The 24697-nt window shown below is 54.2% G+C and overlaps 1 protein-coding gene across 2 annotated transcripts in view; it reads left to right on the forward strand.

Annotated features, from left to right (window-relative positions):
- RTTN (rotatin) overlaps window positions 1–24393 on the forward strand; it is a 95561-nt gene extending 71168 nt beyond the window's left edge. The window contains exons 36-49 of one of the 2 annotated variants that reach the window (XM_090285397.1): window positions 2758–2950; window positions 3881–3977; window positions 6736–6889; window positions 9278–9415; window positions 11217–11434; window positions 13910–14015; window positions 14694–14791; window positions 15860–15937; window positions 16837–16963; window positions 18692–18894; window positions 19732–19999; window positions 22032–22135; window positions 23022–23091; window positions 24007–24393. In XM_090285397.1, the coding sequence (XP_090141523.1) occupies window positions 2758–2950; window positions 3881–3977; window positions 6736–6889; window positions 9278–9415; window positions 11217–11434; window positions 13910–14015; window positions 14694–14791; window positions 15860–15937; window positions 16837–16963; window positions 18692–18894; window positions 19732–19999; window positions 22032–22135; window positions 23022–23091; window positions 24007–24092 (1940 nt within the window). In that variant the 3' untranslated portion in view covers window positions 24093–24393. Of the gene's footprint in view, window positions 1–2727; window positions 2951–3880; window positions 3978–6735; window positions 6890–9277; window positions 9416–11216; window positions 11435–13909; window positions 14016–14693; window positions 14792–15859; window positions 15938–16836; window positions 16964–18691; window positions 18895–19731; window positions 20000–22031; window positions 22136–23021; window positions 23092–24006 lie in introns of both variants that reach the window. The other variant, XM_090285398.1, reaches the window with a different exon arrangement.
- Window positions 24394–24697: the final 304 nt, after the last annotated feature.

Below are 24697 nucleotides of genomic sequence, written 5' to 3' on the forward strand. Positions count from 1 at the left end.
GTCAGCCTCACCTTTTCCCTCCTTTGGAGAAATGCTTCGGTTCGCCACAGGAGTCCCGTGAAAGGGAAGAGAATCGGCTCCCAAGTATTTTTTGAAGACTGTGGTTCCATTTTAAAGCACACAGAATGCACTGCGTGTTTTATCACAAACGCATGCTGAGGAACTTAGGATTTATTTTTATTTATGGCAGTATGCACATTTTTACACCTTGCATTAGCGCCTGTTTCCAGCCCTATATTTATGCTTCCAATATATGTACACACACGTAGGTATTTATAATTGAAGGTTACACCATAACATTAAATTCCTAACCTGTCAGGAATTATACTATCTAAAAAGAAGGTGATTTTAAACACCGAAGTGTAAGTACCTGCTGAGAAAATGCTTCTAAAACTTCAGAATACTTGCTTAACTAAGACGTTGCTCTGAGGTTTTATTTCAGTACCTGTTCACCACTTCCTAAAGGATTTAGCGGCTTATGTAGACCATGTGCGGAAGTGGGGAGAAACTCACTTGATTTCCTTGAGAACAAAGGGACAAACTCAGATTGTGTAAGGAGCCAAGGACACAGCATGACGTGGAATTTGATAACGAGTTCCATGAATATTTCTCTCTCCAAGTATGTTGTATGACCTTTTTTGAACAGCTTTTTGGAGCTCTTAACGCACACGCCATCTTAAGGGTACGAGTCGTGGTTTTCAGTAGATTCACCGAGTTGTGCCCGTCACCACGGTCAGCTCTGGGGCCTTTTCCTCAAACGAAAGAAACCCTGTGCCCATCAGCAGCCCCTGCCCCTCGCCCCCGTCCTCCGCGGCCCCAGGTCACTGCCTGCCACCAGCACACTCGCCCTCTTCACAGACTGGCCCGCTTTGGATGTTTCCTCTGAAGGAGTCACACGACACGCGGCCTCTGTGGCTCTCATCTCTCATGTAGCGTGATGCTCTCATGTTGTGGCAGGTATCAGGGCCTGACTCCTTCTGTTTCCAAAACAGGTTCTGTTGTGTGGCCGTTCCACGTGGGATCCGCCCGCGCGTCAGGTGGTGACATTTGGCTTTTTGTCACTTTTTGACTATTATGTTAATAATGCCACAAACACGTAGGCGGAAGTAGATTTCAGTTGTGCGTATGTGAAACGCAGAATTCTTTATTTATTTATTGTGTTAGTTGTCGTCTTCTTATTTCTGTTATTATTTTGTAGCCTTATGGTTTATCTTTCAGATAATGATGGCGGGTAATTTAACCTACGTTCGCCCGCCCCGCCCACTTCCATGGGTTTTTTTGTTTCTTTACTCCTGATTTGGATTTGCTTTATTTTCAGGGATTGTGCTTAGAACGTGTATTCATGGACAGTGTTCCCGATTGCCAGGCACCTCAGCGTGTGTATTTGACACAGCGAGCTTTTCAGCCGCCTGTGGCCCCGCCTCACGTGTCTGAGCCGGGCTGGACAGCGCTGCCTGCGGGCTGCGTGTGGGCCGCGAGGCCGGGGTGGTGTGGGCGCTGTGCTGTCTTTCTGGATTCCCCCTTTTTACAATCGCATGCCGATGCCATTTCTCTTTTAGAGGTAGTGAGATTTTGGTTCCCCCAGTTGGAACCTCTAGCAGGATTTTTCAGTGATGCTGGTTAGTCTTTTCATTGCTTATTCTGTGATTCTTGATTTCCTTGGGAATTGCTGTGTCCCAGTGTGATTCCGAGCAGGATAACAAGTATTTTCTCTAGTAGGGCCCCTCGAGACATCCAACTCCTCCTTTTAAAATTTGGCTTCTGATTTTTGTAAAAGAAAAAATTTTTTATGTTGTAAGAAAACCATTATCAGGGTCTCTCATGATCTGTAAGCTACATTTGTTTAATACAGTTTGATCGTCACAAAATAACAATGTTAGTCTTTTTGAGTACATATAGAAAACTGGGGTAATTCTGTCCAGATAAAATATAAAAGTTATATTGAATGTATTGGGTGAGTGTGCATTTCTTAAATGCTGTGCTCCTCCCATTTTACTGGTATCTTTTATTCTGTTCACCCTAGATAGACATGCTGGAGATATGTAATACATATTTTGTGATTAGGATTTAAAATTCTACCTCAAGATCTTTGGAACTATTTCTGTGGAATCACCAAAATTTAGTATTCGCCATTTTATTTGATTTAAAATATCAGATTTTTCTCGGCGATAGTCTCAGAGTACCTCCCTGAAGGAATTAATTACAGAAGGAAAGTTTTGTCTTTTATAATCATAAACCTAGGAAATTGACAGGGACGCAGCGGCATGACCTACCCTGTACGTAGACCTTTTCCAAGTCTTGCGTGTGGTCCCGCGGAGGAAAGGAGAGCAGTTCTTCCGCTTCGGATCCGGGCCCGGACCCGCTGTGCGCTTGCTCAGCTGTACTGTCTCTTGGGTGCTGACCTGGAAGAGCTCCTCAGTCTTGCGTGGCCTTCCAGGACCCTGACCTTTTGTGACAGCCTCAGACCAGTTACGCTGCAGGAGGTCAGCTGTTGGGTTGTGTGCCCATGACGAGGCCTTCAGCACGTCCGGGGAGCCGTGATTCCTACTTGTCCCACTACTGGTGGTGCTGACGGTGACCTTCAGGTGGGGTCTATATGTCTCCGCTCTAAAGGACCCAAGTCAGGCGCACGGGGGATCCCCAACTGTCTGTCTTTGGCACGTGCAGAAGCTTTCCTCTGTCAGAACCGGTGACCGTTGCACAGAACCACAAGGAAAACAAAACAGAGCTGTTCTCTCTGCTGCTTTTCAATCATAGGTCAGGTCGGAGCTGCGTCCCCACGGCTTCCTCGTGATTCGTCCCCTTCAGCTCCTCTGCCCAGAACCTGCGTCCTGGTCACCCCACCCCTCCTCTCCGCGATGTGCAGCCTGTCCGAGAGCCTCTTGGCGATCGCTCCTGGCGACACGGCACGTGTGTTTGGACAAGCGCGGCTCATAGAGCCCCTCTGTAGGTGAGAGAGACCCCCCTAGAGCGGGTGGGGGTGGGGATGAGTCCCACAGCTGTGCTCATGCCCCGCCGGAAAACCTCGTGTCCTGGGATGTGTCGTCCTTCCGTGCAGGCTCGTTAGACTGCAGGGTTTTGCTTTGGCCGGAATTGTCTTGACGGCCTTTGTTTTAGATGTAGTCAACCACTTGTATGGGTTCATTGTAGTGACTGTTAGCGCCCCCTCGGAAAGACCCTGATCTTGTGGAATTCAGAGGCTCTAACCCCTGTTTGTCCTCTGCTCCACACAAGGAACATTCAGCCCCCCTGGTCATTCTAACTGGAAGCAGGGCTTGGGGATTTAGCTCCCTAGTAGTCATATCACATTCATGTCCGTGGGTTGGAAAGTCATTTTTTAAATTCATTTGGATTTAGTTAGTAATGGGAGACTAAACTTTTTATTACAAAGGATTTCTTATAGAAGTTAGGGAACTCGTGATTTGGTTCTTGCATTTATCTGTAGTAATGAACCTCTGGCATGACTTTGTCTGACTTCCTCGTTGGTCACATGGGGTAGTGAAGGGGGCCTTAGGTCTTGAATCCTGCCCAGTGCGTGGTCTGATTAGAGAAGTCTTTCCCCACCAGCATGGCAGCCTTGGTCTCTGGGTGTCATCGATGACACCTGCTTCGTGGGGTTAACATGAGCATTACCAGTGATGCTTTTAATGCGGCGTCATTAGAGCTTTTTCTTTGAAATTCTTGGCTTCCCAGTTGTACCTGATAAAATCTTTTCCTGCGTCTGAAATACCTTTTTATAAACATTTATTGACTTCCTTTATACAAATCTTTTCTCTTGGGTTCCATTCAAGGTTGCATTCAAGCTTCAAATGCCGACTCATTAATCTTTCAGTAGGAACCTCCTAATCGTCGAAGGACCCTCTTTTTGTGCCCTTGACAGTGTCGCAGACGCCGCCCGCGCCCTCACAGAGACCCGCGTCCAGGAGCTGCAGGCCCGGCTGCCGTCGTCGCCGCCGGTGGAGCACGCCCAGGCGCAGGTGAGGGCCTCACGCCGCACTCCTGCCCCGCGTCTGTCGGTGCGTGCGTTTGCGTTAGGTGCCGGAAACATCAACTCCGCTGAGGCTCCGCTAACCGTAGCAGAGGACGGGGAACTGTCCGGTCACACACGGTGTGAAGGGGTCGCTGGAAACAGGTCACTTCCCATCTGAACCCCTGGGTGGCAGAGGAGCGCAGGGGGCTGATGGCCGGGCACCTGCTCCCGATTCAGTCACTAACCAGCTGTAACGTTGAATCGAGGACCTGGGTATCGTTACGCGCCCTATTAAAGGAGGAGGGCATCTTATAGCGGCCCCCACCGCCTCCTGTGTCGTTTTCACCTAAACTGGCGTTGTTGGAAGTCCTGTGTCTTTTCAAAACCCAGTCTAATGAGAGCACGTTAGTTATTTTTAAGTTCTTGCCTGCTGCTAGGATCTGTACGTAAGGAAAGCTCAGCGGCTCACTGTGTCGTTGTGGCTAACAGAAATGTTACCTCCACACCAGCAAGTTTGTAAGGAGGGCGACAGGGTGCACTCGGCCAGCATCTCTTGCTGCGGTGTCTTCTCTGAGCTGCTGACTAAGGCAGGCTCCCCCACCCCCCCACAAGGATGAGCAGCGCTGTGCGCATCGTCTTCAGCCACTTGTCCCTCTGCAGTGTTCTTGTCTGTGAGTGCGCTTCTCTGCACGATGGCTGCCTCCTGCACTGTCTGCCTGTCTGGCAGAGAATCGTTCTCGGGCCTGCTGCATGCCAGGGTCTTCCCTCCGTGAATACAGCAGACCAAGAGCAAATCCACATGTGCCCGATGATGTCACAGGTGGACACGTAGAGCAGGAAACAGGAAGTGATGTCACAGGTTGACCCCCAGAGCAGGGGACAGGGAGTGATGTCACAGGTGGACACCCAGAGCAGGGGGCAGGGAGTGATGTCACAGGTGGACACCCAGAGCAGGGGACAGGGAGTGATGTCACAGGTGGACACCCAGAGTAGGGGACAGGGAGTGATGTCACAGGTGGACACCCAGAGCAGGGGGCAGGGAGTGATGTCACAGGTGGACACCCAGAGTAGGGGACAGGGAGTGATGTCACAGGTGGACACCCAGAGCAGGGGACAGGGAGTGATGTCACAGGTGGACACCCAGAGCAGGGGACAGGGAGTGATGTCACAGGTGGACACCCAGAGTAGGGGACAGGGAGTGATGTCACAGGTGGACACCCAGAGCAGGGGGCAGGGAGTGATGTCACAGGTGGACACCCAGAGTAGGGGACAGGGAGTGATGTCACAGGTGGACACCCAGAGCAGGGGATAGGGAGTGATGTCACAGGTGGACACCCAGAGCAGGGGACAGGGAGTGATGTCACAGGTGGACACCCAGAGCAGGGGACAGGGAGTGATGTCACAGGTGGACACCCAGAGCAGGGGACAGGGAGTGATGTCACAGGTGGACACCCAGAGCAGGGGGCAGGGAGTGATGTCACAGGTGGACACCCAGAGCAGGGGGCAGGGAGTGATGTCACAGGTGGACACCCAGAGCAGGGGACAAGGAGTGATGGCGGAGCTGGGAGGGAGGGTTTTCCCACATCACAGGGCCAGCGCAGGCCTTCCCGGCTGTGGCGTGTGGCCTGAAGTAGGTGGGGCAGCCAGTCCTGCGGGGCACAGCGGGGCCCTGGAGTGGGGTCTGTTCGGCCACCGGAAGCAGCGATGCCGGCGTGGCTGGTGCAGAGTCAGCGGGGCAGGGAGGTCAGAGGCTGCGGTGAGCACAGGGCGGCAGGGCCTGGCCCGTGTGTGCCCCGCCGGGTCCCAGCGTCCACCCAGCGCCTGTCCCGTGGCTGGTGCTCGCTCAGCCCCTGGGGGTGGTGAGTACTTACAGTAATGAGCATGTGCAGGGAGCTGGTTGGTGTTAATTTCTGTGGCGCTCCCAACAGTCACAGGAAGTCCCCTCAGTGGCCTCAGAACGCGGTGGGAAGAGTGTGTGTGCATGTGTGCCCGCGTACAGAGAGGGGCCTTCAGAGCGTCTCTAAGGTTGATTTGTGTGACGATCTCTTTTCCTGGGGATGGCGGATAAGTGAGACATCATCCCAGCTTATTCTTCAATTTTTACATATACAGTAAATTATTTCTTAATGTACTTTTGTCAGTTAATACTTCTTATAATATTACAAGCAACATTCAAGAAATGGTTTTATTGGTACTATTGGGACAGATTGAATTTTTCTTCTGTAATTAAGAGTAGTATTTTTATGCTAAAGTGTAGTTGAGGGCAAATGTGGAACAATTTGCATTTTATTTGTAGCAATAATTAGGCTATTATGCTACCTGCCCCCACCCCCAGTTGTGCCCTTTGAAGAGGGTTTTGTAATTTTTCTTTTTTTATGTACAAAATTACAGGCTTTATGGCTTTGGAATGCCCTTTTCTGCTTCTCTCAGAATATTGATTTCACAATTTAGCTACTTGAAAAATTATATTTGTAAGCCTTTCTGAAGCTTGCTTTCTCTAAATGCAATTCAGTTGGCTTTATAACCGTTGCTTTGTTTGGTGTTATTATAGTTGATGGTGTTAATGTGGCCGCTAATGAGGTGCTCGCGAGAAAAATACTGCTCTGTCCGCCATGTATTCATTTGAGGTCTTTGAAAGCTATGATTAATATTTTACTAGTTTTTTATTACCTTATTTACAAAGAAGTTCCCTCCAACGCATGGAGAAGAGGAGTACCCTACCGCAGGGGCGGGCCTCGCCTCACGTCATGCCCTCTCGCCGGCAGGTGTCCTTCCTCCTGGAGTACCTGTGCTCCTGGTGCAGGCTGCTGCGGTCCTGTGTCCTGGCGGAGCCCGGCCTCGTGCTCCAGGACGAGCTTCTGCAGCCCCTTGTCACCAACGTGGTCGGAGTTCTCACCATCCGCACCGACGATCTATTGGGTAAGCTTCATCGTCTTAGTCTGGGATGCAAATACAATGATATTGAGGAAAGAAATCTTTGAACCAGATGTTCCCTGCAGGGTTCCCTTTAGGTGACCCTTTGCCAGCGTTGGGAAGGTTTCATGATGTGTTTTATAGTTTGGATGCAGTAAGCGGTGCCGGGCGACCATCTGAGGGGGGTCTGTGTGGGGTCAAAGGCCAGCCCTGCGCCGTCAGTTCACACGAGGGTCAAGTCCGTTACGGAGTGTGAGGGAGTGCTAGGGGCTTTAGGTGTTAATTATTCCTATAAACCAGGGCTAAGGCCAGATGCCCTACCAATAACTCATTTCCAATGCCAAGTATAAGCAAGTCTGGCATATAACGTCCAGGTCTGAAATGACTGAGGAATAAACTGAAGAAAAGTTGAATACAGTACTCAGTTGTGGAGACCGATAGGATCTTTATCCAAATTAACGTGATCATGGCCTGAAATAGTTTATAAGGAAGTAATGGATCATTTGGCCATTCTCTTTGCTGAGTCAGTTCTTCCTGTGCAGACCTTTGAATTGTATGGGCTGGCTTGGTTTGAGGACTGGTAAGTGGGATATTCAATGATGCTCAGCAAAGCGGGTCCCCAGCGTCTCATCAGCGTTAAAATGGTCCCAGTGCTGGAGGTGGTGACGTCCTGACCAAGCTGACCCGTGAGGCCCTGCGTTCTCTACGAGGGTGACACCCCTGCCCAGGGACCGGGGAGAGGGCCAGGGAAACACTCCAGCCCTTCCGTGGTTTGTGGCCTCTTGAGGCTCACCTCTCCCCGGTCCTCTTATTCCTTCGCGTCTAGTTCTCTTGTTGGGTTTGCTTGGGTATCATTGAGAAGCATTAATGTCGAGCCCATGGACGGTACACAAGAGAGGTGCCAGGTCGGGGCTGAGAAACGGGGGGCTGGTGGAGGCCTGGATCGAACCCCGGGCCAGCCCCTCGCGGCGAGCACTGGCCCGCGCATCTCGCTGGCCACCGGCTGCCTGTGCGTGTGCCGTTCTGTTGCTTTTGTGTGTGACTTGGGATTTGAGAATTAAATAAAAATAGTGTGTTATTATTTAATTACATAAAAGTGTTTAACCTATCATTAATTATGTCCAGTGCTGAAAAGAAAAATGTGTCATCTTCATATGTATCTAGTAAGTGGTTAAGCTAAAAGTTATTTTCTCGTATCTAGCAAAAGTTAAAAGTCCACTAAAATATTATTTAAGAAATTAAAATTTTTTACTGGAGAAATGAAAGTTTTGAATAATTTTATAAAAATTGATTACATTTCTAGTATATATTTATATGATTTGCAATTTTCATATATAATTTGGTACATTTTAATATATGAATAAATTACATTAAAAGTTCAGTAAGCATAGTTATAAAATTAAATGTTAATAGCTTTTTAATTTTTAATTTAACTTCCAACTTAAATATTTTATTTGGCCCTTTTAAGGCTGTATTGAATAAAATCGGTAAGCTTTATACTTACTTTTTTTAAGTGTAAAGTACAGATATACAGATAGTACATACACAGATAGAATATCTGTGGAATTAATATTTCATGGGACTGGTGATGAGAAAACATATCGAAAAGACTCCCATAGAGCTGATAACAAAAAGGTGGAGAAACACAAGGGGGTGTTATCCACGCTCCGTGAGGGCGCTGTTTCCAGATGCCTGATGGGTGTGAAGAGCAGGAAGGACCTCCCGGGTTGTGCCTGGTGGTGGGGTTACATGGGGGCGGGGCTTGCTGCTGGAGTGGGTGGAGGTGATGGGGTTAGAGGTGGGCGGGGCCTGCTGGTGGTGTGGGCGGGGCCTGCTGGTGGAGTGGGCGGAGGTGATGGGGTTAGAGGTGGGCGGGGCCTGCTGGTGGTGTGGGTGGAGGTGATGGGGTTAGAGGTGGGCGGGGCCTTCTGGTGGTGTGGGCGGGGCCTGCTGGTGGAGTGGGCGGTGGTGATGGGGTTTGAGGTGGGCGGGGCCTGCTGGTGGACTGGGCCAAGAACACAGCCCTAACGTATCGGCTGCCTCCAGCTTTAAAGTGCCAAGTGGAGAGAAGGGAGAAGCTGTCCTTGCCCAAGAAGCCCTTCTGAAGTTATGGCCTAATATTCCGTTTGTCACACTTAGTGTTTGTTGTATATGCTTTCCTGAGAGGCGATGCGTGTGTGTATTTATCTGTAGGAAGATGGAGGAAAGCTATAGTTAAGAAGCAATATGGATGAGAAAGTAACTGAAGTGAATTCATGCTGAATTACATTCACCTCCGTCTGACACACACACAGCTCTTATTTTAACTGTAGTGAAGTGTCTGGTGAGCGTTGAATTTTAACAAGTCCTTTTCCCTTGCGTCCATAACTTGACATGTTTTGATGAACTTGGCAGATGGAGAGTTAGCATCGGCGTTTCATCGGACGTGGACACATTTGTTCAACCTCCTGGCCACGCTCCTGAGGAAGGCTGCAGCTGCCTCTCTGGCGCCCGTCACCGCGGCTCTGGCCACGCACTGGGCGGCTGTGGTCGGTAAGGGCCGCTCCCTCCGGGCTGGGGTCTCCCGCTGATCGGGTGGAGATAATCCTTATGACAGTTGTACTGTGTGTGCATCCTCTCAGCTAAAGTAGCTGTGGCGTGGCTCATTAAAGAGGGGCCAGGTGCTTGCTTGCAGACCTCGCAGTGCCCTTGAGGGGCCCCAAAGGGCACTGTAGGAAAATTGAAGCACAGTTCAGGGGGCCATGAAAGCAGGTGAGGAAAGCCAGTGGCGGATTGAGGTAGACCCTTTCCACGGGGCTTTACCACCTGAATCCCTAATAAGGTAAAGCAAGATGCTTAGTGGGGCTCACGGGGCACCTGGGCCAGCTGGCCGAGCGCAGCCCCTCAGCTGTCCTGGTGGATGCAGAGTGATTGGAACATGGCTGAGCCGACGCCGCCCCTTCCTGCCCAGGGGCCCTCATGCTTCAGGGGGGGCCTCTGGCAGGTGTGACAGAGGCCCGGGACCCACGAAGCGCAGCACACACTTACTGCCTCTCTGGGCCTTTGCAGAAAATGTTGCAGACCCCGATTTACGCCTGTTGGCTGACATGGTTTTCCTCGTGATAAAATAAAGACATATTAAGTTCAAAATCTTTATACAAACCACACACATACAATTTCGTGTGACAATGGTACTAATCAAAAATAACCTATGACATAAACAGTTAGCTTTGATAATAGTGATGTTAGTGAAAACATAACTAATAAAAACGATCATTGACCGTGACTCCATTGCCACAGAGTTATTTGTTTTTGTGTATTTGTTGTGCCGCGTATGCAAACACATCTGAAGTATCTATGGTCACTCTGTCACTTACGTTATCTGTAGCAATCTTTGCTCAGACTTTCAAATTTGACTAATATTTAGTCATAGTTTACATGAACAGAGTTCTCATGATGTCCATTGCTGACTATTATCTTTCTTAGGTTACCAGTAACCTTAAGAACATGAAAATTTCTATAACCTAAGTCTGGGTAGAAATTCTCATGGTTATAATTCTTACCCAAGTACAAATCCAAAATAATACATAAATAAAACAAAATTATAAACTGGTGCTAGCAAATTAATAAAATTAATGTAATGCAGCAAATGCTCCTTTGATTATACTAATCAGTGCTCACAACAGGAAATTAGTAACGACTATTCAGTGTAGATTCTTCCGAGTTGGTCAGCGTGTTCTTCCCACTCCAACGTCTGCAGATCAATTCCTGACCCTCTTGTTCTCCATCAGAAGCACCATGAAGCCTTTGGCCCTGCATGGTGCCAACACTGCTTATTACTGAGTCCTGCTGTAGGTGCTATTTAGCATCAGCTTGTTTGCAAGTGGAAACACAGTCACACTTGCAAGGTGGTAATCTAAATAATTCTGGGCATAGTTGCATTAACTTTTTTTTTTAGATTAACACTGAAGTAAAAATTACAAGTTAAGAATTCTAGAGAGACTGTGGGTCCCAATAGATGCCAGAGGGATTAATAGTCATCTATACATAATCCTCTTATGAAGAGTATTTTGGGTCTTAGCAGGTATCATGTATATGTGCATTTGTACACACACCAACTCATTCATATAAAAAAAGAACTGACATAAAAAGAATGAAATGAAAATTAAATAGATTTCCTGATTCAGTATGTTCTCTTAGCACTGTTTAAATTACTTTTAAACTCTAGAGTTATTCTTGTGATACTTGAACTGTTGATCACTTTACTTCGTTAAAAATTAAACCGGTCGGATTCACGTCTTTTATTTTGAGGTAATTTTCAAACATCTACATATGGAACTATCCTGTCTTCTAGACAGGCTCTGCCGATGTGCGGGTTTGTCTGCCACCTGCCCCCCGCTCTACACTGCCAGCCTGCAGTTCCTTTCGATCCTCTTGACTGAAGAAGCGAAGAAGCGTCTTCGGGACAAGGACAAAGTGAATTCATGTCACAGCCCAACAGTGGCGTCCCTTCTCGATGAAACGCAGGAAAATCAGACGTCTCTAGAACGGCTTAATGAAGTCATTATCCAGGTACGTGATTTCTTGTTTTTTTTTAAAACTTCCTCAGTCTCTTGCTGGTTGTGGTGCTGTGTTTCCAGGAACCGTGTTTAGACTTGTGATAAACACGATCCATGTAGGGACAGGGAGTGAGGCTACATCAGTGTACGTAGGAGTCTGCGCCATGGAGCGTGCTGGGTTCACCACGTCCGTATTTTCCTTTCATATTTCCTCGTGTTATAAAAGTTATTGTTTATAATCTTTGGCTGTTACCTTCTCGGTCAAGGAAAACGGTCATAGGGTATCTCACTGATTCTCTCAATGACTCGCTAATTTCCCTCCATTTCTTCCAAATTACACGATACGCACAGTATTCTGTGTCGCTGTGTATCTATTAGTTGTGCTTCCTAACAAACCGTACTCTTCTCGTTCATGCGCACAGGCGGCTGTGAGCGTGGGCCGTGTGTTAGGGCGCAGGCAGGCTTCAGGCGGGTGAAGGAAGGAGGTGTCCCTGCCGCGCCCTCACGGGGCAGTGACTGTCCCTGGAAGAGGGGACGTTATTAAAGAGCTGATTACACTCTAAGCCTGGCGTATTATAGGTGAATTAAAAGGTCATTAGACTACATGAAACAGCAACACATTGTAATAAATAATGTTTCTTGCTACATGTCCGTGTGAGCTGTGGGTTGGGCCGGCTGTTACACGAAGCAGCGTCAACTCCAGTCTGTGCAGGTGCGTGGTCTCCGCTCCCCGCCGCGCCGCCTCCGGCCAGCGCTCCCCGCTCCTCACACACGGCTGTGCCGTAGCGGCCACGAAAGTGTCGCGGCCGAGAACCGCTTAAGCGGCTGCCTTATAGCAGTGCCCTGGGAGGGGTACAGGCTGAAAGTTTCCTTTTGATGAGAACGTCGCCTAAAAAATGTGTAAGCATGTTTTCAGAATTCCATGTTGGGGTGGCTCCAGGTGTGAGTATCCTCTAAGGAACTGTTAGCAGATTTTTGACCATAAAACGCCGAACACAAGTGACGTAGGGGAGACTTCCCTTCCCTGGGGTGGTACTCAGTCAGCTTCATCTGCAGACACACGGCGATCACACAGCTTCTCCACCTGTGCTGTTCGGTTTCGGACGCCGTCTGTTGGTCTCCTGTGTGGAGAAGGGGACCGTGACGCCTTCCACTCCCCACCCACCTGCCCAGCCACAGCGGTTCCCTTCCGGCCCCCGGGATCGCCCATCCTCCCGCTGAGTAGCAGCCACGTGGTGGGCGGTGAGGACGGAGTGCACACGGTCGCCGTCCTCTTCCTGCACAGCTTCCTCTTGCCTCGGCAGCGATCCTGTCACTCTGGGATTGGCCGAGCTTTCTGTTCCCTCTGATGAGCTCCTGGCCTTGGTCGGCCGCAGTGCCCCCCGCAGTGGATTCAGAACCGTGCGGGCCGTCCCAGCTCCATTCGCCTGCAGAGGAGGTCGCAGGGGCCGGGGAGGAAGGGCGGCCGGGCCGGGCATCAGGCTGCCTGTTGGCGGCTTTCAGGGGTCCCAGGGGGGCCTGCGGCTCGGTGTCCTCAGCCCCGGGTGCTCCTCGTCTTCCCGCCGAGAGTTCAGGCCTCTCAGGCTGCCGATGGCTTGCTGTTCCGCCGCCTCGTTTCCGGTTTCCAGCCTTGGAGGGAGGGGTGGGTGGCGGCGGTGTCTTCCATTTCTGTCATTTTTATGAGATCTCACGAGGGAGTCAGACACGTCTGTGTGCACGACCGGTTCCCTCGAAGCCTCTCCTCTTGTCCCTTGGTCGCCGCAGGCAGTCGACCCGCAGCTTCCTCCGTGGGATCGCTGGCTGCTTCTCCAGTCGCCGGCGCGTGCGGTTTCTGTTAGCCTGCGTGTGGAGGAGCGCTCTTCCTGACGAGTTCATCGATCAGTGAGGGCTCTCCTGGTCGGCTAGGCTTTACCCGGATGACTTCATCATCCCGTGATACTGCCCCCCTCCTTCGTGCTTGCCCTCGGCAGGGTCTTTACCGCGCCCGCATCCCTGGCCTGAGGCGTTGGGTGTCTAACCCACTGGCCAGAGGCAGCAGCTTAATTTTAATCATGATATTCTAAAGCTGGATTATTTTGAAAATAACTGGTAGAAGGAAAAGTTATGAAATCTGAATTATCTAATATTTATCAATCTAACGAGGAACTTCCCGATTCTGACACTGGAATTGACGAGCCCCTTGAAACTGTAGTAACAATGTGTGTGCACAGCCACACGAGGACCATCCACAAAAACTGCCCCTGAATCTAGTCAAGTCTTCTGAGCTAAGCCACCCAGTCACTGGGAGGGACGGAGGGGAGAGGGAAGGTAAGATTGTCACAAGGACGCGGACAGACAGACTCAGGACGTGGGCGTTCTGCAGGGTGGCGGGTCTGCTTTCTCCAGCAGGGGGGCACCACGAGGGTGGCATCCGGGACGGGAGCCCTGGGGGGTGCGGGTGGGTGTGGGTGTGGGAGAGTAACGTGCAGGTGCGCCCCTGTCTTTGCAGAGCTACGGAGGGAAGCGGCCCGGAGGCCTCCCGAGGAGCGTGGCGGGCCACGCGCTGCTGGCACTGCTGGCCGTCAGCCGGCGGGCACAGGGCCTCGCGCTGCAAGGTGGGCGAGCACTGCTATGGCGCGTCGTCAGTTCATTGCCATTTATTCGGGCTCCAAACGTAAAGCAGCTGATATCGTCGGGGTCACTAAAAATAGTTGCGAGTGCATTACTGCTAAAATAAAAAGTGTATACAGGTAGAATATTTTCTTGTGCAGTGGTTCCTACTCTAGAAAACCTTAACTATTGGGGAGGCTTAAGAAGTAATACCTCCCTTAATTCTTTAATAAGTAAATGTTAGTGACCACAGGCGCGTGTGCCATACCTGAAAAACCAAACACGGTTTCGATGGGGATGCCCGCAGCGTTCGATGAGCCTGTGCTTCCATGCAGTTGGCCCCCCGAGTGTGGCAGCATCGCACCTGGGACGCGCAGGCCTCAGAGCTGAGCGGGAGGGTCCGTGCCGCCCGGCCCACTCCCTGCAGCTGTGATTTGCTCCCGGAACACGGGTCGCGCGCCTTTCCCAGCTCGTAGCTCAGATTCTGGGAGCGTGGGGCTGAGTTGGAAACAAGTCGGCTGCAGTGTTTGAGCCCCCCGACCTCGTTCCCTCGGGTCGTTATCGGCTCCCTGAGAAGGCTGACGTGGGGTTGGGCAGCCGCGGGGAAGGTCACTGGTGAGCCTGTGGCTCTGACTGACTTGGAAACGGCTCATCCTCTTGCTGGTTTGGGTCTTGTCTTCCAGCCGACCTCGTAGACCGCTGCGTTGGGCAGATGAAGCACATCCACGCCGAGCTGAGCCTGGCCTCCCTGAGACCGGGGCGGGCAGCGCTGAAGAAGAAGGTGCGGCCTCCGGAGTCCTGGGCGAACGTGCGGCCACGGGACTGACCCTCTCGCCGGTGTCCTTGCTTCTGGAAACGCCACCCGCGTTGGGTTCAGATGAGGGTTAGAAGGAAGGCCCACGTCAGATAAAGGACTGGGTTCCCGCCCCGGCGGATCTGAGGGTCTTTAAATGAAATGTCGTACTTGTTGCCATACATGTCTTGGGGTGTGCGTGACACCCCTATGGCCGAAGCTCGCCCTTCCGAGCAGGCCCGGTGCGCAGGGTGAGCCCTGCCTCGGTGGGCCCGGCACCGCTCTAACTCCTTCCCACTCGGTGTCCCATGCATGCTCATGACGGCACAGCCGCGCAGCTAGTGGCCGACACAGCCAGGCGTGGCCCGGGTCTGGGGGGCTGCAGAATGGGGGTCCCTAGTCTCTGATCATCTCCTTCCTCCTGCGGGGCTCACGTTCCGATTGTGTGTTTATGTGGACTTGAAATAACACAGCGTTAGGTGATAGCAGTGGTTAATAATGATAACTGGGGGCTAAGACCTGCCACACAGGCTCCCTGAGAGAATGGATGCGTATGTACTTGTGAATATAGAAATACACCTGCTCTAAGGCCGTTGGAGAGCGGCTGGTGATAGCCAGCGTCTGCCGCATTTGGTTAGAAGCCAAGCGAAAGCCACGTTTCACATGTTACGGACACAGGGCGTCACGTGGCTTTCAGTGTCTTTTCCTGCCGCCTCCCCTCCTCTCGGCCAGGGCCCTTTGGTCATCGCTGAGACAGTCAGCCAGCCCCTGCGGCGGCCGCACACCGATGGGTCCCCGCGTCACCGTGTCAAGGGAAACAGGGAGCTCATTGCGTGTCTCAGTGTCTCCGTGCTCGGTAGACAGAAATCGCTTCCTCGTGGTGGGGGCACTTCTTGTGACGCGGCCGCCCCCCGGAGCTCAGGGCAGTCCCCACAGAGGGAGGGGGCCAGGCGCAGGCAGGGCGCGCTGCACTGCGGGGGCCCGGAGGCTGGGGTTACCGTGCCGGCGGGGAGCGCGCCATCATGCTCACAGTTCCCATCTGCTCTATTGGAACAGGAGGACGGCTTTGCCAAAGACCTGGGCACTGCCATGCGGCTTCTGAGGAACTGTCTCTATCAGAACGAGGGCTGCAAGGTAAGGGGAGCCGCTCCTGGGGGCCCGCGGCAGTGTGGCGTGGGGCAGTGTGGTTTCTGTGTGCGACAGCACGGGCAGGAGCGCGGAGACGCTGGCGAGCGTCCTGGGTGCAGAGCAGGTGGGCGTCTGACCTCGGCGCTCTCGGAATCAATGCCCCGGCCTTCAGGTGCTTCGGCACCGGGGACAGTTCTCGGTCCCGTCCGCACCACTTTGTCACTGAGACTTTGCCTTCGGGCAGCTCAGACGCACGTGTGAGGCATTCCACGCGTTTTTCTGCTGAGCTGCAGGGGGTGGCCGTGGGCGCGCGTGTCTTCCGAGGCAGCTGGGGGTCAGACGGCTTTCCCAGGGAGGGAGTGGGGGCGTCTGTACCCACGAGGGAAGGACGGGTGTGTCCTGCTCCTGAGTGGCGGTGCTGCCCACCGGCTCGGTGCCTCTGCCTGGAACCACGCAGGTGTCACTCGCTGTGTGAGCAACGACGTAAACAGTAACACGCGCCTGATGGCTCTGTGTCGGCCCACGCACAGCAGGTGCGCGCACACACTTGCACGCAGAGGGCGGGGGCGTCGGTCGGGGTGTCTGTTCAGCAGAAAGCCCCCCTTCTACCCGCGTCAGGCGCTCGCAGTGTCTCACGGTCCTCACGGCCTCGCGTCCCCGACGGGCTCACAGCCGCTTTTTTGCACTCCTCAGCCGAGCGGCGTGTCTGGCCGCCCTGGTGCAGAGGGGGCTTCCCGGCGCTGGGCAGGCTCACGGGTCCGTCCTGGGGCCGGGGCCGGGGCTGCGATGCCCGCTCGCGCTCATCAAAGCCGGGACCCGCGCGCTCGGTCTGCATCTGCGGGCGCCGGTGCCCACCGTTGGGGGCTTGGTGTCACTTTCCCTTGTCCTGCTTCCTGTCGCCGCAGGAGGCCGCGCTGGAAGCCCAGCTGGTGCCCGTCCTGCACGCCCTCTGGCCATGGCTGCTGATGGAGGACGCGCTGATGCGGGACGCGCTGCAGCTGCTCTGTGTCTACACCGCGCGCTTCCCCAGCGGTAAGCGGCTGGCCCGTGCCCTCTCTCCCCCTCCCCCTCCTCTCCCCCTCCCCCTCCGGGAGGGTGCGCGGGCCCAGGCGCCCGGTCCATCCTAGAGCGGGCCGGTGTGGCCCTGTGTGTGTTGGGACGTCATTCCTCAGCTCAGGGAGGGGACACGGAGAGGCTGGCCTGGTTCTGTCCGTGGGGATTGGACCTCGTAGGCAGACTGAAAGGGAAAATGGGGGTGTGAGCCCTGAACAAGCGGGGGAAGGCTAAAACGTGACTACATTCGAGAGCAGGACACGCGTGCGTGCTGAAGGCGGTTCCGGCTGCGGTGGGTTTGGTGCGGGTTGGGGCCGTTGGACGCCTCTTGCTGTGCCCAGTCAGCGGGCAGGAGTTTCATTGAGCATCTGCTGGGGGCCGTGCGTGGGGAGCCCGGCAGCGGGGGGAGAGCGCCGACAGGAGGGGCGCTGTGGGGGGAGAGGGGGAGGTGTGGAGGGGCCGCTGGGGGGGAGGGAAGGGCAGCCGCTCCCTTCTGTCTGCGTTCATCAGCACAGCCGGCCAGGCCCTCCCCGGGGCCACGGGGGCACGGAGAAGGGGCCGGCGCTCACAGCTGCTCAGGGACCACGCGGCGGCCGCGCTGCGGTGAGATCGGCGCACGGCCTCCAGGGCTGTCCTCCCGGGGGCCCGGGCCACATGGGCCTGTGACCTCCCGCACCTGCCCTGCGGGGTGCGGGCCGTGTGCCTCCCCAGCGCCTCTCTGCGCAGCCCTTCACCCCCCAACTTAGGGCTCCGGGAAGGAAGGAGGGAGAAAGAATCAGTGGCTAAATACTTAGTGAAAAAATTTTACTTTAATATCAGTCTTTGGAAACTATTATCTGTGTTACTTTCATTCTTAAAATGGATGTAACTGTTAGACTGTGATCAGGTCACTAAAGTGGGGAAGGAACTTCTTGTTTTCCTGGCTGGGTTGCTTCCAAGCAAAGCCGCGTCCTTCGTGACAGCTTTCCGCACAGTTAACGGGAGCAGGGTGTCTGGCTGCCGCTGTCGAGTGGGGACGCGGGAGGGCCACTGGGCCTGCTCCGCTGACCGGCCCGCGCGAGTTCACCTCACGGCACGCAGTCGCAGCCAAACCGGCTCCTTGCACGGGCCTCCGAGCTCACCCGCCTTCGGTGCCCTTACAGCGCAGTCAGGGTGCTTCCGGTTCCTTTGGGGTCGCCTTTCTCCCTTGACAAACCCCGTATGGTGGCGCAATTTTCTGAGAAGACACGAGCGCCTGGAAGACCGGGGGGCGCCCCTGCCGGCTGTGGCCGCCGGGGTGCTGTGTGGCCCTGGGCCCGTCACTGCCCTCTCTGAGCCGTGTCCCTCACCCAGCATCCGGCTGTGGCATTTGTCCTGTCCGCACACCCCAGAGTCCCTGTGTTTCTTTCTTCTTCCAGAAAACGGAGCCATGAGACCAAGGTCCCTCCCATTCCTAAAATCCTATTCCTGTTTAATTAGACACTTTATTTAGGAACTATTAAAAAACCTGTTATGCTTGTTTTATTTTTTAAAACCAGCGCCCTGGTGTTCTGCGGCACCGGTGGGGGCGCGAGGCCCGCGGAGCTGGCAGCACCAGCCCTGGGGTCGATGCAGCCACGGCCAAGGCCAGGCCCTCTGACAGACACTGGGCCTGACCCCTGCGGGTTTTTAAACTGAACAGGGAAACTGAGGCGCCGCTGGGATAAGCTGATAAGCTGTCACTTTCAGGCTGCAGTTCTCTCTGCTGGTCCAGCTCTGCGCAGCACCCCGCCCCGGCCACGTGCAGAGGCGCCCCCGGCAGCTCCCTGATGCTGTGCGTGCTGAAGCTGGCGTCCCCGGCGCCCCTCGGGAGCGCCGCCCTCCAGCAGCTGGCCTTCGCGCTGCTCGCCAACCTGGCCCTGTCGCCCGACTGCAGAGGCGTGATTCAGAAAGTGAGTACGGACGCCCCCCTGCGTGTCGTCGGCGGGGCGGTGAGATCAGCCTTCCCGCCAGGCTCGCGTGGGAGGAATCTAGAGCTCGGGTTCTCGGATTAATGTATTCGACCTCAAGACATTTGATTTTAAAGGGCTGGAAAGCGACCGAGAGGTTCCCTTTGCTCAAAGCCAGTTGATAGTTGGTCCATGAAAAGTGGCAGAAGCCAGAATATGATCAGACAGTTTCCTTTCTGTTTATCGTCTTTGCTTTGGATTATACTTTATCACTCAAAAATGAGCGTTTTGGAAAGGCAGCTGTCTTACATTTACTTGAAATCATCAAAGTAATATATTGGTCTTGGAACAAAACCGAACTGTGCAGTGACTATTTCAGTTCAGTTTACATTGTCAGAATCTTTGGGAGCTGGAACCTTGTACCTCGTGTCCGCTCCCCCATCCTCTCCCGTACCCCAGTCCCCGCCCTCCTGGCAGCCCTTGGTCCTCCCCAGAGGACAGCTTTTAATGAGGAGCAGCATTGCCCGAGGCGGACAGAGAACGCTCAGGAGGCCTGAAATCACCCCTGACTGAATTATCAATCCTAAATAATTAAGCGTTGACTATGACTGCTTTCTCCATCATCGGAAAAGAATTACAGGGGATTAAGATTTGAGCACTGTTTTGTTCTCCTTAACTTTTTCCGCTTACACCTGGAAACGGTGCCTTTGGAAGGTGTCAGAGGAAGGAGACGTTGAAGGTGGGAAAAGGAGCAGAATGCGAGTTAATTGGTCCCCGAGGGACTAGGGAAATGGTGCGGAGACTCAAGAAGAAAATAACGTTCTCTCTGTTTACCCGCAGACTAACTTCTTACAGAACTTCCTGTCTCTCCCGTTGCCAAAAGGAGGGAATAAACAGCTCAATCACCTGACCGTCCTCTGGCTGAAGCTGCTCCTGAACGTGTCGCTCCGAGAGGACGGGCAGCAGATGATCCTGAGGCTGGACGGCTGCCTGGACTTGCTGACGGAGCTGAGCACGTACAGGCAGCGGCGCGGCCCGAGTCTGCCCCTCCTCATCGTCCATAACCTCTGCTTCAGTCCCGCCAGTAAGCCCAAGGTCCTGGCCAACGGTGGGTGTCCCCTTCCCACTCCGCGCGCGCGCGTGTGCGGGCTTCCACACCTGTGGTGGTTCCAAGGGCCCGCCGTTCACACTGAAACACGATGTAGTTGTGGAAATGTAACTCGCAGGCGTTTATGAAGCCCCAGGGTGTGGGAGGCCCTGTGGGAGGCAGAGCGAGTGACGCCTGTCCCCAGCCAGGCACCAGGTGTGGCTCCCCCGGGCCTAGCAGGGTCGCCAGCTGGAAGTCTGCCGGGCGAGGAGAACGGGAGGCCTGGGCAGCAGGCCAGGGTCTGGTTCAGATGGTCCCGAGTGGAGTGGGCTGTGGGGCTTGACCTGGCTGTCCAAGTAGATGCAGACGATTCCTCGTTTCTGGTGATGTCAGGCCAGGTCTCCTCGGACACAACAAAAACGTTCTAGGTGGCATGTGCTAACATTCACCTTCCAGGACAGCAGAGAAGTGGGAAGGTGGTGGGAAACTTCCAGGCGCTTTTGATCGAAAGCCCGTGCCCAGAGGCAGGACGTGTACGGGAATTCCTTCTGCTCCGGGGACGTCTGCCAGCGCTGGGTGCTGTGCGTTAGGTCAGGACAGGAGTGAGGACCGCCTGGGACGGGAGGTGCTGGGCCGTCCTGCCTCTGTGCAGCGGACCGACCCTGTGGGGGAGGATGAGTCAGAATCAGACTGGGCCCCCGGCCCTCGATCCAGGCGACTGAAGAACGGAACGCGTGTGAGGACGGGCACTGCAGACCGCCCCACAGCTCCGCGCCCCGGAGACCACAGCCTGGGTGGCCGTGGCCTTGGCTGCAGCTGGTCCTCCGTTGACCATGGCTGTGGGGGCTTTGCAGAAGCAAATGTCCTCTCGGATGTGAGGAGGGCAAGGTGGTGCTAAGCTTCCTGGAGACTCCACGGATAACTTTTCAAAAGCATCAGCCTGTGCACAGTGAAAGGACACCAAGCCTATCAGCAAACAGGGCCACAGGAGCGGGAACCTGTCTGGACTCCAGATACGTCCCTGTGGTCCATTAATATTTGACAAAGGGGCGGGGGCATAAACTCGAGTAAAAATGGTCTCTTCAATAAGTGGTGTCGGGAGAAATGGACAGGGATGTGCAAAAAAAGGAAACCAGGCCACCAACTCACAGCACACGCGAGAAACAACTCAACACGGATCACTGAAGCAGCGCGGCCGTCTGCCTGAATGATGCGCCCTTCCTCCCACCGTCCTTACCGAGCCGCACGGTGAAGTGGCCCTGGGCTGGGTTATCCGCCGGGCAGGCAGGCTCTGCCGCCGCCGGCCTGCGCTGGGATTCGATGCATCCGGGGGGTCGGGAGCAGCGGGCGTGGGGACCGAGTCCCCGTCCCCGGTGTCTGGCGGGTCCAGAGTCTCCTGCTACGGAAGAAAGGGATGCAGCGTAATGATACAGGAAAATACGTGACAAAATAGGTTCCTACGTTTGAAACATGCGGGCCGTCTCTTCGGCCCCGGACTCCTCCGCGTCTCGCTGAGAAGGGGCGGGCTCTGTGCGTGGTTTAAGGCCTAACCCCGCACGCTGCCCGGGAGTGCGGGACAAGGGCCCGTCTTGGGTGCTGGGCCTCTGGGTCACCGTCCCTCTGACACACGCCAACACACAGTCCTCTGAAGTGTGCGGTCCCTTTGTAAAAGGCTTAACTCGTGGGACTCCTGATGATTTTATGTAGCAGCCCATGCTAGAGACATGTTCGTATGATAGTCTTTATAATGTATCGCAAGAGCAGATCTGTTTTCCTGCATGCCAGGACGTGAGCCCTAATGGAAGAGCTCCTTAATGCAGCTCACGGCGGAATTCCCTCCTTCCCCAGTGTTGTCTGTACATGGGGGCGCCGTGTGGAGCGAGGGCCGGAAGCCGTGGGGCCGCGGCTGCTCCATGGACCGCGCTGTCAGTCGCGGGAGCTGTTGACGGGGTGGCCTCCCTCGTGCTACGCGGTCGGGGGGGACCGTCTGACCGCTGTCAGTCAGTACAATGTCATGTGGGACTGAGCTTTCTTCTGATGTGTCTGTTACTAGAAAAAGTCATCCATGTGCTCGCCGCCTGTCTGGAAAGCGACCGTCCAGACGCTCGGAGGATCGGAGCAGCCGCGCTCTGGGCTCTGATTCACAATTGCCAAAAGGTCAGTTTTTAAAATCTGCTGTACCCGGGGGGCCGGCACCAGGGACCTCTCGGGCATCTGGGGCCGTCCGAGGAGACCAGCGCGGGGGACGCACTCTCGGGCCGTGGCGCCCTGTGCGTGCACCCACAAGGCCAGCGCCCAGCCGGGCAGACCTTCACCCCGTCTCTCAGCGGCTGCCTTGTGCTTCCAAAGGCATCTCCCGTTAGTACCACTGGTTTGCCAGGTTGGCGCCCTGTTATTATAGGTTATTTATGCTCAAAGTTAAGTGTCAAGGAAAGACACATCCTGAAATAGAACCGGATCACAACGTTTTAGCCTGTCGCGGGCTCTCCCAGTCTCTGGTGCGTGTGGCCACTGGGTTTTGGGCAAAGCTCAGTCCCCGGGCCCAGGTCCTTGGGGGACATGCGCCCGCTCTCTCTCTGGCCTCTGTGCCCTCTGTCAGTGCAGACACCGCACGCCTGAGAGGGAGGCCTGCGTGTGTCTGGCGCTGCAACGGTGGCTGAGCGACTGTGAGCGGCAGTGTCCCTGATGGGCCCTCAGCGGCCGTCCTGTCGGGGCAGCTCCCATCCCCACTGGATGGTGCTCGCACGCACGGGGGCAGCGGCGGCTGCCGCCCCTCGCCCTGCGCCTTGTCGTCAGTCAGTGGATATTGGTTGGCCGGCTGGTAAGGGCTGTCCTTGGTCTGGAACCTGAGGTTTGAGGGGATAGGAAGGCAGCTGAGACGGCGATGACATCGTTTAAAAGTCCACTGAGATCGGGAGACGGGGCGAGCGGGGAGGGCAGCCAGGCGTGGGGCGGGAGGGAAGGAGCGGAGTTGGGGGGCGGGGGCTGGCGGCGCGGCCCTGGCAGCAGGTCTCATGTGCGGGCCGTTCCGTGTTCTCCTCAGGCAAAGACGACCTTGAAAAACGCATCAATAAAAAGAAGAGTGGATGAAGCTTATTCCTTAGCGAAGAAAAGTAAGTTTCATTGTGAGGGATCGCGGTTAGACTTGGAGCTGTTCAGTGGGTTCTCTGATGAGTAAATACTTGGACAGCTCATGGCAAAATAACGTTTTTCTGCACCAGCGTTTCGCAGTGACATTTGAGGAGACAGTTAGTAGGAGCGTTGTTCCGTCTGTCCGGATGTGGCCCGTGCTTTTCATCCTAGCATTTTAAAAATAATAAAATATAATCGTTTGTTCATACATGACTATGATCTTCCTTCAGGTCATTTTTTCCTTGTGCTGAACTTGGCCAGTGGCCTGTAGGTGACCGGCATTGGGCCCAGCGACTTGGCCTTGGACAGAACACTTGGGCCTGCCCGGGCGGCTGACTCGGTTTCCCACAGACAGAGCCGCCCCGCGGCCGCGCCGCGCCAGGAGGCCGGGTTTCCCTTCTAGAGCGCGCTGTCCCTTCTAACTGACGCGGGGGTTCAGGGAGCATCCCTCCGGCCCTGCTTCACGCTCAGACACCACACTGTGCCTCTGCCGTGCGTTTATGGTCTGACTTTCCCTGCGTGTCCGCTGGGGTTTGCTGCGCTTGCTTCCTCGCTGTGACCATGAGCTTCGGGAGGCCGTGAACGACTGAGCCGATGTTCGTGTTTCTGTGTTAGGAGGCAGGGCGTGTGGATTATAGTTAATGGTGTCCACCGTGGAGGTGCGTGGTTTTTAGTGCATGCTCTTTGGCTAAACCATTAATACAAATTAAATATAAGTTCTGTAACTCCTTAGTCTGATTACAGTGTAAAATGCCCTGATGCTGGTCCGTCAAGAAGTTGAACAGAACTTGGTCCCCTGGAAACCCTCCCTACGTCTGTCGGGGGGGCGCTCTCCGGTGCAGGTGTAGCACCAGTTGTAATCAGCGCGCTCTCCACGCTCTTATGTCCTCCCTCAGCCCGCCCCCACGCAGAGGAGAGCCCGCTCAACGCCTATTACTTGACATGCCTGGAAAGCCTCGCTCAGCAGCTGGCCAGCTCGTGAGGACGGCGGCGCTGTGCCCCGCAGCTGACGGCCGCCGCGCAGGGGAGCGGGCGAGAGGCCGGCTCTGCGCACCGTGTCGCCCGAGGTCAGGCGCGCCGTCCGCACGGTGCTGCCGCCTTTCTTCCCGACGGGACGCGGAGCTGCTGGCGGCCACCAGCTCTTCCCGGTGAAGAGCACCGACCGGAAGCCGACAGCAAAAAGGCGTCCAAAGTTCTGGGGACCAAGACGTCCTTCCCTTTCTCTGTGCAATTTGCTTTGTAAAAATCCTATTTAATAGTTATTTAATAAATAACATATTTCTAGAAACGAACTTGACTGATGATTAATTGCTGTCTGCGGACTCGTCGGTCTCATGAATATAAATTCTAGGGACGGAAAGCGGATGTATTCCCATTTCCTCTTGTGAAACTGTCCTCACGGGCAGTTTGGCTCTTGTCAGTGCAGAGCCGTAGGTTTTAAACCGTATGTGTCCAGAACATACATGTCGGTGAAGGGATATTTCCATATAAATGGGTATCATTTTGTGAGTAGCTTTTATTCTGCACTTCTTAGCAATATTAACCCCTTCCGATGTGATTTGGAAAGCTGTTCACTTTATTCTTTTT

Source organism: Furipterus horrens, unplaced genomic scaffold, assembly GCF_987537825.1.
Source record: "Furipterus horrens unplaced genomic scaffold, mFurHor1.1.pri manual_scaffold_8, whole genome shotgun sequence".
Taxonomy (NCBI): Eukaryota; Metazoa; Chordata; class Mammalia; order Chiroptera; family Furipteridae; genus Furipterus; species Furipterus horrens.